Source organism: Drosophila ananassae, chromosome 2R (assembly GCF_017639315.1).
Source record: "Drosophila ananassae strain 14024-0371.13 chromosome 2R, ASM1763931v2, whole genome shotgun sequence".
NCBI classification, from domain to species: domain Eukaryota; kingdom Metazoa; phylum Arthropoda; class Insecta; order Diptera; family Drosophilidae; genus Drosophila; species Drosophila ananassae.
Window position 1 is genome coordinate 6,283,379 of NC_057928.1, and position 13,547 is coordinate 6,296,925.

The 13,547-nt window shown below is 41.8% G+C and overlaps 2 protein-coding genes across 3 annotated transcripts; one reads left to right on the forward strand and one right to left on the reverse strand.

The window, feature by feature from the left end:
- Positions 1-1,538: 1,538 nt before the first annotated feature.
- Positions 1,539-8,192, reverse strand: LOC6493781 (serine/threonine-protein phosphatase 6 regulatory subunit 3). Its single transcript, XM_001958384.4, has 11 exons — positions 8,048-8,192; positions 7,700-7,883; positions 7,434-7,633; positions 7,046-7,370; positions 6,668-6,981; positions 6,469-6,607; positions 6,288-6,406; positions 5,785-6,217; positions 5,661-5,725; positions 4,581-5,597; positions 1,539-4,484 (listed from the first exon to the last, which is right to left on the reverse strand). The coding sequence occupies exons 2-11, from the start codon at positions 7,757-7,759 to the stop codon at positions 4,352-4,354; spliced, it is 2,805 nt and encodes a 934-aa protein (XP_001958420.1). The 5' UTR covers positions 7,760-7,883; positions 8,048-8,192; the 3' UTR covers positions 1,539-4,351.
- Positions 8,193-8,472: 280 nt separating this feature from the next.
- On the forward strand, positions 8,473-13,546 carry LOC6506172 (E3 ubiquitin-protein ligase SHPRH). Of its 2 annotated transcripts, XM_032454029.2 has the most exons (11): positions 8,473-8,487; positions 8,566-8,739; positions 8,793-9,949; positions 10,016-10,731; positions 10,790-11,345; positions 11,401-11,578; positions 11,641-12,026; positions 12,081-12,193; positions 12,255-12,486; positions 12,549-12,709; positions 12,764-13,546. In XM_032454029.2, exons 2-11 carry the CDS (start codon positions 8,586-8,588, stop codon positions 12,927-12,929), a joined length of 3,819 nt encoding a protein of 1,272 aa, XP_032309920.1. In that variant the 5' UTR covers positions 8,473-8,487; positions 8,566-8,585; the 3' UTR covers positions 12,930-13,546. The 2 variants fall into 2 exon arrangements, with proteins under 2 accessions (XP_032309920.1, XP_032309921.1); XM_032454030.2 differs by lacking the exon at positions 8,473-8,487 and having other exon boundaries at positions 8,653-8,739; positions 8,798-9,949.
- The last annotated feature ends 1 nt before the right edge of the window (position 13,547 follows it).

A 13,547-nucleotide genomic window follows, 5' to 3' on the forward strand; every position in this document is an offset into this window, starting at 1 on the left:
CTCTCCACTTCCGAGTCCACTTCTCGTCGTCTCTTTCTCTGTCAGTTTAAGGCACTTACTCAAGAAATCGCGTTCCAGAGTGTCCCTTTGGGGTTAGTAAAGTATTCAAAGTATCCTTCGGTGTTTTGAACAAAAACAATGTGGCAAGCAAAGCGGCGAGTATGTGTGAGAGTGTGTCCGTGTGTGCGATAGAGTGGACCATCCATTAGAACTCCAATTGATTTGTTTTCTATTATATTTTTCGCAAAATATAAGAGGATATAAACTAAAGTCCAAATTTCAGAAGAAACCTAGTGTCTCAAAGTCGGGAAGACCTCCTTAAATAATAAAGAGGACCCTTAATCACAAAAAAAAATATAAAAAAAAGTATTTATAAAATTTGGACGAATTTTCACAATTGAAACCAAAAAAAACATTCTTTTCATTAAAAATGTAGTAAAAAAGATATTCCAACGAAATCACTCATACGCAGCGTGTAGCAGCTTATGAGTAGAATTTTTACAGGAACCATTGCTGTAAAACTATTTAACCTATATATTATTCTCGTACGATTCACAAATCAATTAAGTCCACCCTAACCTGCAGCTATCACCTGGATTCCTTATCGTATTTAATTCTTGAATAGCTTTGACAAATATGTCTGTTTTGGATATTTGACGATACGTTTCGCAGTTCCCAAAAGTCTGTACTCGGCTTACTTATACAAAGGTAATATATATAATATATATATATGTAGGTATAGTTCGGTAATATGTATGTATATGCATAGACACCAATAGTTTTTGTTATTTTTAATCGTTAAGAGTAATATGCAAGTTCTGTATGTGGCTTTTCTTTCGCTTGGTTTAGTTAGGAATATGTATACGCGTACTGTACTGTTGATGTAAATATCTAAACATAAATTCATACATGAAGCACACTTGGGTTCGGTTCTCATTAACGTTCGCTAATGTGGTTAGTAATTCGTTCAAAGTTTCGCATTTAACAAAATATCCATTATGTTAACAATTTTCTTTCTTATTTAGTACGACTCTTAATCGCTTTTTAATCTATTTTCAAATATATATGTATGTGTTGTTGAAGTTCAATTGTAAGTTTCTTAATGTTTATTTTTATTCTTTAATTTTTATTTAATTTGTTGTATTACAGTTTCATCTTCCTCGTTGTTGTTCCCGCTGGTTCTTTATTTTTAAGAGTTTAGAGAATTAGACCTTCGATTGATTATTTTAAGTCCTCTCTTCTATAGCTTCTTGTGGTTTGCAGTTGGAAACCATTTTTAATCATTGTTCTTGGGGGGATTCATTGAATTGGCTTAATTGAAATACTGAATTGCTGAACACACACAGACTAAATAATGTACGCTTCGATACTTAAAAATAAGCATCTATTTTTGGGTCCTTCGTCCCGTTTCAAGATCTGTCTCAATTAATTGCGCCACGAAAAGTACAACCTCACTTAACACTAATGCATGTCACAAAATGCGCTAGGCCTCCATTCGAGTCCCGCGATGGATGCGAATCAATCAATCAATCAATCAATTAATTGGTAAATGTATTTATTTTGTATATAGGCATGCATGTACATAGGTGTGTATAATTATGTTTCTGTTTCTCATCGAGGTGATCAAAACATTTCTGAAGACTTTCTTGTTCACAATTGTTCTTAGTTCTCGTTAGCAAAAAACTTTGGACGTTTGGTATTCATCTTATTCAAGTTCATATATAATTAGACAAACAAAATGCTTAAAGCTGCCCACAAGAATTTATCTACATTGTTCTCTTTTAGGTATCATTATCATTACGATTCCATTTTGGTTTCTCAGTTTATCATTAGTATTATCGTACAAATATTTGAAGCTTGCTGCTGCTTAACAATTAAAAGACACACAGTATGTAGGTGAAACTATCGCTACGATTATGAATACTACACTCTCTATGTGGCTGTGAATGGTTGTTATATGTTTTATAATCATTAAGGCATATGCACAAGGGAAGGACTCGATCATTGTCGCCTTGGATCATCATTGGATCAGGGATTACGGATTCTAAGTTAATCGGTAGAGACGAAAACACATATGTAACTAGGGGGAAGACAATACTGGGGACAATCTTTTACGCTTTTATACATAGTACAAGGTTTACAATTGGCTGCTTGATATGAGTATTATTTTTTTAGTTTAGTGCTTAGTTTCTGTGAAGCTATCGGTCCTCGACTATCCCTACTAGCTCAAAAACTTAGAGATACTTTCGCACGGCTAGAGACTATACATTAAAACTCCTCCAATTAGACTTCATTGCAGTACTTATTGCTGTTTGGTTGATTCATCTTGCTGTCGACGTGTCCTGCTGATTGTGATGCTAAAGAATCGTATAATTAACTTTTTTTAGTTTATGATTCCGTTATAGATTTTATTTTTTATTTTTTCTTTGCCTTTTTTTGTTTGCTTGTGTAAGTGTCTCGTGTTGGCTGTGTTTTGTATTTCCAAATGGTTGAGTCCATTAGTTGATGTTTTACAATTTGTTTAAATTAAGTTTGCTTTATCAAATACCCTGCAACTTCATTTAATTATCACAGTTTTTCATCAGAGAGAGTTTAAACGTTTCAATATTTTTTTTTTTTTTCGTTTTTTCGGCTACTATGTTAAATTAGTTTTCTCGGATTTTTGTTTTTTGTCGTGTTCCTAAAATATGCAAAATATGCAAAAATAAAAAGCAAGCGATTTGAGATTTGTGCAATTGGTGTGCCTAAGCTTAGATCGAAAAGAATCCTAACTGAATTGGCAAACATCGATCATTTTCATTAAGGATGTACGGGAAGGGGATTACTTTGTTACTTTCCACACTTCTGCGCCTGATATGCTGCCCACCTTCTTTCTCTTAATACTATTAATCTATTCTAATCTCTATGTTAATTTTTTTAGGTTTTATTTTAAATTTTTATTATTTTTTTGGTGAGCAAATTGTCACGTGTAAAACAAACATCGATTTTACTTTTAAAGTAGTTTCCTTTTTATTTTTAAACATAATTAAAATTTAATTATTTGGAAGCAAAAGATGGCATATTTGTTTTTTAATTCTTTAAAACATTTCCTTTTTTGTTCGTGGTTTTCTGCACGTTTAAAACAAAAAACATCTTCTTAACGACAACTTGACAAGAACAAATAAAACAATACATATAAAAGATACATGTGGTAGAGTTTAAAATGTCTTCTTGGAAAGTCTTCGTTTGAATTTCTCGTTTCTTCTGTTTGGTTCTGTTGCATTGCTAGGTAAACAGACGGTATTGATAGAAATCGTATATAGTTAGTATAATTGTAGGTAGTGGCGTGTATGTAGATCAGGGGTGACAAATGCCGGCCGTTGTCTATATTCTTCACTTTCGATCGTAGTAGTTTCTTTCAGTGTGTTTTGTACTTTCGACATTGAATATTTTTTGGTTATACCGATTTGTATACAAATAAAGTCATAATGGCAAAAGACACAAGTTGTGCTTGCAGCATAATATGGGGTATGTGGTGTGGTGTTGTGTCGCTTGGTGTTGAACCATTTGGTATTTTGGCATTGCTTTTGCATTCGTTTCAAAATACATACAATAAATACAAGTCTCCAATTTACAAATACAAGTTTATGCAAGGGGATATCCAAATACTCAGCTTAATGAAGGGCGCAACTGACATTTAAAGCGCTACTCGAAAAATATTCAGTATGACAATGGAGCAAGGTCGAAATTAAGTATTTGTATATCCCCTTAATATGTGTGTAATTATATATATAATATGTAAAGGTAACCCTCATCTGATCAAGCTAAAACAAATACAATAAAAATATAAACTAAGCATACTTAGACGTTGCGTAAATTTTGGTACTTTAAGTAATGCTCATTCGTTGCCTAACACATTGAGAGTATTGAAAGTAAAAGCGTTTTTAAACGACAGACTAATACAATTACAAACGAAATACAGGTTGTTTCTTAATTAGGAAACGTGAAGGAAGAGTAATAATTAAAATAATTGGCAATACGAGCGAGGAGCAGAAGGAATCAACAACATACTTTTCACTTTGAACATTTTTTTACCATTTTGAGTTTTTTTTTTAGTTTTTTGTTTCTTCATTTTGGTTTTTGGGCGGGCTTCGGCCTTTTGATAATACACAAATCGTTTGTTGTACTATGCAGCCTGTTATATATGTACGTATAAGTAATAGTATGTGGTATATATTCATATAAATATGTATGCATGATTATGTATAAGAATGACCAAAGAGCAAATCAAAGGCATTTTTACAAATTGTCGTCGACACATTTTATGCTATACAATTGCAGTTGGATGACGTGCGGGAGTGATGGATGCAATTTATGTGGTCGTAGTTGCAATCTCTACATTGTTCGTCTTGGTGGCACTGGCGGCCAATTTCTGTTGCTCCGCTGTATCGTTTCCGGCCTCGTGGCCATCGACGTCGCTGCTGCTGTTGTCGTTGGCATGATTGCTGCAAAGTAATAACATTATTAAAAGCGTTACCAATCGTTCTACATGCAAACATCTCAGAATATTATGATACTGGTCTTAAAGACACTACACTTACAACTCGTTCACTTTGCTGGTGGGCCCATTTAATACCGGAGTAGTTTGCTCTGTCTCCGTAGCACGATCTTCTCCCAGTGGTTTAGTCCACATGCCCTCATCATCCTCATAATCGTCCTCGCCGTCCAGCAGCACCGATTGTAATCGGGTTACGATAGAAGTGGCTTCCGCGACGCCGGCTTCGGATAGCTTTTCGCTGATGGCCTTTTCAACGTTGGCATTGTTGTCATACTCCGCCTGCTGTTCGTGGCTGTTATTCTGAATTGAGGCATCGGAATTCTCAGCGGGTAGACGCTCTTGGGTGTCCTGGTTCACATCAGAGGTGGGAGGCGGAGCTTCCGAAGACCCGTCCCCAGGAGATGCGGTGCTGGACATGCCCAGATCACTACCGAACGTGCTAAAGTGCGCATCGAAGTCAGCAAAGTTATCCGCATTGAAGTCGGCACCCCAGTTGGCAGTACAAGTATTGACCTGGGCTGACACACCGGGAATGTCGGAGAACTGGACATCCATGTCCCAGGGATCTGCCAGATTGCTCAAGGTGATGGAGTTCTTGGTAAACATTCCGTGTCCCTGCCCATGGCCGTCGCCTGCTCCCGAATGTTCGCCATGTTCATCATCATCATCGTCTTCGTCGTCAATGTTGCGTCCCAACTGAGACAGGTTCAGGTCATTGTCCATCGTAAAAACTATGTCCTGAATCGTGTCACTAAAGTTCAGGGCTCCAATCTCCCAAGCGTTCAACTCGCCAAGGTAGTCGTTTGAACCCAAGGTGTACTCGTTCTCCTCGTGAGGATTGCAATTGGCCAACAGTTTCGTCTGCTGCTTCGCTGCCAGTGTAAATTCTCCCGTTTCGGCATCGATTAATGACTGCCAGAGTGTCTGCTCGGCCTCGTCGCTTAGGCTGGAGGAGATCAAGGCGGCGATATGTTCGGATTCTGATATACAATTCGTGATGTGGCGTAAAATTTTAATAAGATGTCCCATGTAACCCAAGCGACGACCCTTTTCGGCGGCCCTGAAAATTTATTTCTAATTAATTAAGCCCTAAAGTGCAAAAATATAGAAATACAAAACTTACTGCGCCTGCGCATTGTGCTGCCAATAGTCGACCAGCTTGGACACCAAGTGGCAGTTAACAATCAACTAAAAATATCGAAACAAAGTTATATCAAAATGCCAGAGAGACTTTGTCTATAATTTACATGAGTTTGCATTTCCGAGGGAGGGGCAATGTCGAGATCATTGAGAGCGGGCTCCTCTTTCTGCTGCTCAGCTGCATTTTCACCACCAACTTCGCTGTTCTCCTCATGATTCTCCACAGACTCGGTTGCAGCGTCTTCGGGGGCGAGTTCTTCAGCTTGAACTTCAGCTGCAATCTCTACGTCATTAGTCTTTTCTTGCGGTTCTTGTTTGTCATCATCGACGGCCGCATCCTGAGCGGCGGCCACTTCAATTTCTTTCAGGAAACCACGGACATTGAATATGTCCGTGTCCGTGGATCCTGTATTGTTGTTGGAAAGCCCTTTGAAGAAGACCAAGTGCAGGGCCTTTTCCAGTTCGCTGTGCAAAAAGTTGTTCCAGCAGTATTGTTTGAAGTACTCCAACAACAGACTAAAGTACTCCGTTGCACAAATTCTAAATGCAATACACAATATATTATTATTGAGTTCCTTTTTTGGATTTCTCAAACTTTATATAGACTTACGCCTGCTGAATGGTCTCGTGCTTAGTTTCCAGCAGGGCGGTGAACACGCGGCACACTTGCAAGCGAGTCTTGCCAAATGGGGGCGTCAACACGGCTGCCGTCGTTTCGAGTGTTGGTTTCTGCAACCAAAAAGAGTCAACAACGGATTCTAAGCTGGGAAAAGGGCAAAGGGAAAACTAACGGCGGGCGGGTTCTTGAGAACATGAACAAATTCGTGGAGGCGTGGCGCCATCACAGTAATCACAGTCTCCCGTACTTCCTGGTGGAACTTCTGCTCGCGTAGCTGAAGCATAATCTGGCGATCCAAGTTGGGCTCATCTCTGAAACAGCAGGCAAATAAATTAAATTTCGGAAATTGAGAAATAGGGGGCACAACTCACGTAAAGGTAATTGGTTTAATAAGCGTAAGTACAACCGATATTCCTGATAAGATGGCGCTCTCCTGAGCGTTTGGTTCCAAAATCACATTTAACAAGGCTTCAATTGTGTCTGCGGATTCAATTGTCTTTAGAATGGGGTTGGAGCCATCGAAGGCCGGCTCAAACGAATCGTTCTCCTGCTCGGTCTGACGCATCAGGCGCCCTTGGTTAATAAGATCACAGAAAAAGTCGGCAACATTTGCATGTTTTTCGGTTTCTTGAGGATTACGCAATATTGCAATCAGTCTCTCAACAATTTTATCTTCAGTTAGCCACTGCAAAGACAAACATTTAAAATTAAGTATCACCTATAAAAAGTGGATATTCCAGAGAACTCACTTCGAAAAGGTTCCTTTTGAGTTGACCACCCTCGATGTCCTTCATCATTTGCATTATTAAATCAGGTATGACAGGTGTGTCAAAGTGTTTACAAATGAAATCCAAAAAGTTCTTCTGCGATTTAATATACTCCAGGAGTTGTAGGCACATGTGTTGATACAAAAACCAATCTTGTTCAGGCTTTTTGGTAAAGAGCATGCTAAACGTTTTACTAAAAAACGACGATAGCAATGGATTTAACGGTGGTTCCTTTTCCAGATATGAATACAGAAGCTGAAGGGTCTCCGGGTCGGTCAGAAGCTTTTCATCCAGGGACGGCAGGCCGCTAAAATAACATTGATTCATATAATCGCCCTGACATTGACATCGTAGAAGCTATCTAACTTACAGCGTGAGTATCTCACAGGACATGTTCGCATAGCGGTAACGCTGCGCCATGGGTACGTCATCGTTCGGCGCGGTTGTGATCAGCTCCACCAGGCGCCGGATGACCTCGGGACGTTTAAAGTAGTTTACCAGGTTCTTCTTTTGCGTCTTGCACTCCTGTAGTATGTCCTCCTCGTCCAGGAATTCCTCCAGCGTGGAGTTCTGTTAACCCAATTGATAGTTACTCGTTAAGTAGTTTTCAAGATTCCCGATCCGGGGGCCACCTACCTCCTTCTCCAGCAGCGCCTCTATATTCGCGGAGGGCGCATAACCCTTGTCCCAGAACATTTTTCGCACGTACGTCTTGGCGGTGACACTTTCAGGCTTTGGGAAACAAGAAATCTCACTTCTTCGCTCGGCTCGCGAATCTGGGACTTGTATCGGGCTGGTTTTTGACTAAGCATGCACGGCACTGAAAGTGGAATCACTCAATTAAAACACTCGTCAAAGTAATGCGTAAATTTTGCAATTATGCCAAGTAGGCTCCACATATACACTGCTACGGATGGCTGCAAATTAGTCTGCCGCGCGTTTATAGCACGCAATTTGGTTAGGGGACGTGGCCGCTACACTTACGGGTTAGTTGCACTTTGTTTTTCCACTGTCTGTTGCACTTTTAATTGTTTTTCGACCGAAAAAACCACGCTATAATTTTCTTCACTGCTTCTAGAGGTGGAAAATTTTCGATATTTTTGTATGGTAACAAGTGCGATAACGAATACGTTATGAGTGATGGCACTTTTCCCACTACTTCTCCATAAATATAATATTATTTTAAAGCGGTTAGGTCCTGTAGGTTTTATGAACTTTAAACGATATCGAAATAATAAAGAAATATATATATCGAGTTGACTTAATCATTTGCAATTAAATTTGAAAATGCGCCAAGGCGACCATATATTTTAAAATATTTTTTTCTATATATATATATAGAATAATAAATAATTGTACATTTCTAAATCAAAATATTTAACCAAAGTTTTAGTTTAAAAAAAAAAGTTACTGCCCTTGCGGAGGTGAGAACGCTACATTTAAACAAAATATATAAAAAGTTATCGCTTTGCATTCATCGCTTCTCTGTTTTGTTATTTTAGAATTTTGCGCTCTATGAAGGATGGAGCATGGATTTGTGTTGTGCGAAATTGCAGAGGAAATAGCTCCAGGATGTCCGGAAGAGCCGTCAGAGTTAAGTTTTGGGAAGCGTCGATGGAAAGTCAAGGATTATTTGACAGAAAAAGCAGAGGCTATTGAGATATGCATTCAAGGATGTGAGTCCAGTAAACACATTAGATCAATCAGATATTTTCATGGTTTATTTAAGGTCAGGAGGCCCGTACCCGGAAGCTCAGCTTCAAGGCGATCAAGCAGGAGTCGGGAGTGTGGAAGCTGGTCCTCTTTCACGACCAGAGAATCGCTCTTGCGCGTCCCGCAGAGTTGCAAATGGCTGACATACTCCTTCCCCTGATATTTCGAGATTACACGCCAAGTCTGGAGTTCCGAGTGGCTGAGCAGGAGCGCCTGCATCAGCGGCCACTCAAAACGTATGTGACCACCAAGCTGTATGACGCCCTCTACGACCGTCACTTAGAAGCCAAGAATGCATCCGTGCATCAGAAACTACTCCTGCCAAATCGCTTCAAATCGAAGCTGCGAAAGTACCAGGAGCGAACTGTTATCTGGATGCTTCAAAGGGAACAAGAGGCTGCCGAACTCACTGCCAACTATACCCCTCTCTGTGCCGTGGATGGTATTAGTAGGGTATACAAACATAATTACTGCCTGCAGTTTTACGCCCACGAGGATGCGCTCCCCAAGATATTACTGCCACCTGGAGGCATTCTGGCCGACGAAATGGGCCTGGGAAAGACCGTCGAGTTCCTGGCAATGTTGCTGATGAACCCCAGGCCGCCGGAGTCCTGCAAGAATACATACTGGCACACGAGAATTGAAGAGATTGTGAGCGACGTTCCTCTGAAACTGATGCGAAAGGGAAACGGCGGTGAGGTCTTCTGCGTCTGCACCTCAAAGAAGGGCGCTCGGGTGCAGTGTTTCAAGTGCCGGCTCTGGCAGCACACACATTGCATGAATAGTTCGGACGATATACCTCACCTTTGTCCCAACTGCTGGACGGAGGTGGTGGATTCCTCGGACCAGCTTATAGAAACGGGAGCCACATTCATCGTCTCACCCAACGCTATTAAGATGCAGTGGTTCCGCGAAATGCAGAAGCATATTTCCCCAAACCTGAAGGTTCTGCTCTACAGAGGCTTGCACACGGGCGCAGGCACCTGGTACAGTCCGCTCAGGCTAGCAGAGTACGATGTGGTCCTCACCGACTATGTCACTCTGCGCAACGAGATCTACCACACGGCGGACTTCAAGTCCGACCGTCAGTTGCGCCACCAACGGCTGTACATGCGCTCCAATAGTCCTCTCTTGATGGTCAATTGGTGGCGTGTTTGCCTGGACGAGGCTCAGGTAACCAAAATCGACTTAGTTCATAGAAATATAATAGTTTATTTTAATAAAAAATTACCTTTTTAGATGGTGGAGAGCAACACCTCGGCGGCAGCTGAAATGGTGCGAAAGCTGCCGGCCATCAACCGCTGGGCCGTCACAGGCACCATTGATGACCTGCCACCATTGCTTGAATTCGTAGGACGAACAGACGCCACTCAGCCCCCGGATGCCTGGAAGACGGTGCACAAGGCCTTTCAGCTCAACTATCAAACAGACCCGCTGCTCGACCTGCTCCAACACAGTCTTTGGCGAACGTGTAAGTCCAAAGTCGAGCACGAACTGGGGATACCGCCGCAGATGGAGGTGGTGCACCGCCTGGAGCTTAGCAACGTGGAAGCTCTCTACTACCGCGAGGAGCACTTTAAGTGTCACGAGCAGTTCCTCACTGCAGTCTCCAAGCACACCTGCCACAATCCTGACAATAGCTACTGCCTGGCGTCCATTTCGCCACAGCTGTTGCGAGTGATCCTGAAGCCCTTCCTTCGCATCCGCCAGACATGCTCGGTTCCCGTGGTGCACAACAGCAACGTGTCGAGCACAGACTACCTGAATCCGCAGGACCTTTTGGAGCGCCTCAAGTCCAACAACGAGACGGAGTGCAAGTCGGAGCTGCGCAGCTGGGCTTCCTCCTACAACGGATTGGCTGCCATTCACTTTATTCGTGAGGACTTTCCTCAAGCCATCAGGCATTATAAACTGCTGCTGAAGCTGGCTGCAGATTACAATAAGGACAGTATATCGTGAGTAACCATTAAAGAACTGATCTTGCAACTCATAATTCGTTGGTGCCCCAAACAGTGTGGACAGTGTGCTGCAGATTCACGCCATCTTCAACCTTCTCCAGGCCAGTGACGCCGCTGCCCTTGCCGACAGGGTTTCCGAGTTGGAGAAACAAACCTATGAGTCGCAGTTGAAGCGATTGGAGTGGAAGTATCTGGAAGACAACACAGCGGTTCTCCAAGCAGCTCTCGGAGCGTACGAATCCAAACTAGGCGAGCTGCACGAGTTGGGTAATAAGTTTAAAGGAAACGTTGTGAACTTGCTGGTTACGGTGGTCAACCACGAACCCAAGCTACACAATTCAATATGGAACAAAGTCCGGGACGACTTCACCCGCAGGAACATCTCCATGAAAAAGCTTGAAAACGTAGACTCCATGTCCGGCATGGTGTATATTGTGGACTTGTGGTTCCAGAAGGTTCAGGAACTGAACGAACACGCCATTGGGGAGATTGAATTCCTGAAGGAAATCATGGAGAAGGCTTGCGGCGCCATCAAGATGGGTTCGACCCTGTCGCAGGACATCCTTAATTTTATAGCAACTGTGACAGACTGCCATCTGGCAGACATATTGGTGAGCCGTTCTAGCTTTTATATATTTATATTTACAAATATTTTCCGTTCAAAAGGACGACAAGCCCAATGACAACCCAGAGAAACCAAAGAAAGTCCGACACTGCCGCCTCTGCAAGATTAGGGACTGCCTGAATCAGTTCGAGTGTCTGCTGTTCGCCAAAGAACTTGATGATGAAGCCGAAGCCACTGAGGGCCTCGAAGTGCCCAGCATGGAGATTAGTCTTATAACCAGTGCGTATTATTAGGGAACTATTCGTTTAGTCCATGTATAGGTGGCTGATTGTTTTCCGTAGGCATCTTCTCCTTCCTGCGCACCAAGCCCGCTTTCAGCCAGTGGCAACTGGAACTGGAAAATAAATTGGACTTTCTGACTTGCCTCCAGAGTGTCGTAAAGCTTGAGCTCAAATGCTGGATCGAGGTCGAGTACATGGTGAAGGCCTTCGACGAACTGGAGATGTGCAAAATGCGCATCCTTCTGACCGACAACCCGGACGAGCAATCCAACTACCGCATCCTGGCCTGCCAGTTGGAAGAACAGCAGCAGTTCAATCAGGTCAACTTGCAGGAATCGCAGCTCAACTTCACGAGACTTTTTGGACGCCTCAAGTACCTGAAGCATCTTAAGGAGGATGCCACCGACAAGCCGTGCCCCATTTGCCAGACGCACGACGACCTGAGGGTGAGTCATGAAACTATTGCGAAACAGATCCCCAATAAACTTTCTCTCTGGCAGTACGTGATGATGGTCTGCGGTCACTTCGTGTGCCAACTTTGTCTGGAGAACATGAAGAAAAGCACTCTACATGGCATCTCCAAGTGTCCCATATGTCGACAGGACTCTCCGCAGTAAGATTTGCTTCAGCCAGCTGCATCCTTGTACCTTTAAAACACCAATCCCATTTTTAAGATTGTACTACTCTGTGCGGCGCGAATCAGGCATCGCCATTGCTGGGGACTTCTCCACTAAAATCTCGAACATCGTGGAGCAGGTTCTGAAGATCAGGTCCGCAAACGCAGACGAGAAAATCCTAATCTTTTCGCAATGGCAGGCCATTTTATTCCAAATTTCCAAAGCGCTCGCCCTTAACAATGTGAAGTTTCGCAGCAAGTGCATCGAACAAGACTTTGCGGATTTTAAGGTAAGTTTAAAGAACTTAAAAAGGAAGTTTCTGGCTCTAATGTCGGCTCTCATCCGCTCCAGAATCCCGATCTCAACATAACCTGCTTGCTGATGCCGCTGTCCAAAGGATCCAAAGGACTCAATCTTATCGAAGCCACGCATGTGTTTCTAGTGGAGCCGATCCTAAACCCAGGAGACGAAAAACAGGCCATCGGTCGCATCCACCGATTTGGCCAAACAAAGTGAGTTTTAAACTAAAAAATGTTATAGGTTTTTCTTATGAATCTTTTCTGCAGGCCTACCAAAGTACATCGCTTCATCGTAAATGGAACGATTGAGGAAAACATACTCTCATTGATTACCTCAGCCGATGACACAAAGACACTGTCCACCCACTGGGATCTAGAGAACATGACGCTCGAGGGGCTCAAGCAGCTGTTTATACTTCGGGACAAAAGTTAGATTAAGGAAAATTAGTTATCCTGAAGGCGTCAGTTTTTTTTTTGACTATTGCAGTATATCCTTAGAAAAGGTTGTTTATAAGACTCGTAGCTTATGGAGTCTATGTCGCACGTCCTCTTTCTTAGAAATTTTGTCTAAAATTGACACGAACCATTTTGTATTTATAATTATTCGGAAAATAGGGAAAACTGATATTCAAAAAGTGATTTTGAAATGGTATACCCTACATTGTAACCCTTTATTGTAATATTTACTAAGAATTCTGTATTTAAATGTTTGTGTCATCTTTGTATCGTCCCTTGACGTTAAAAGTGAAATTTTAGAATACGCAACTCATTCCACGTAATCAGATCCAAGTCTCTCCTGATTTAATACCTCATAGTAGCCACTCCAATTCTCCTATAAATAAACCCAGTTTTTAAGCGTTTATATTCTCTTTATCAAGTTAAAACCCTGATCATTGTACATTGCTCACCTAAACATAGTATTTTTAAATACAATCCACTTTGTATACAATATTTTTAAGAAGATTATTTATATTATAATGTAAGAATACGTATGTATATGCTTAAGTATATGTTACACCTTACATGAATTACAAAGTATTGCTTTCTGTAT

Coding starts and splice junctions, on each gene's coding strand:
- LOC6493781 (XM_001958384.4), bottom strand. CDS start 7,759: ATGTTCTGGGACAAGGGTTATGCGCCCTCCGCGAATATAGAGGCGCTG. Junction 6,982..7,045: donor TCAAAAGGAACCTTTTCGAA/GTGAGTTCTCTG, acceptor TTGTCTTTGCAG/TGGCTAACTGAAGATAAAAT. Junction 4,485..4,580: donor ACCAGCAAAGTGAACGAGTT/GTAAGTGTAGTG, acceptor ATTACTTTGCAG/CAATCATGCCAACGACAACA.
- LOC6506172 (XM_032454029.2), top strand. CDS start 8,586: ATGGAGCATGGATTTGTGTTGTGCGAAATTGCAGAGGAAATAGCTCCA. Junction 11,346..11,400: donor GCCATCTGGCAGACATATTG/GTGAGCCGTTCT, acceptor TCCGTTCAAAAG/GACGACAAGCCCAATGACAA. Junction 12,710..12,763: donor CACCGATTTGGCCAAACAAA/GTGAGTTTTAAA, acceptor TCTTTTCTGCAG/GCCTACCAAAGTACATCGCT.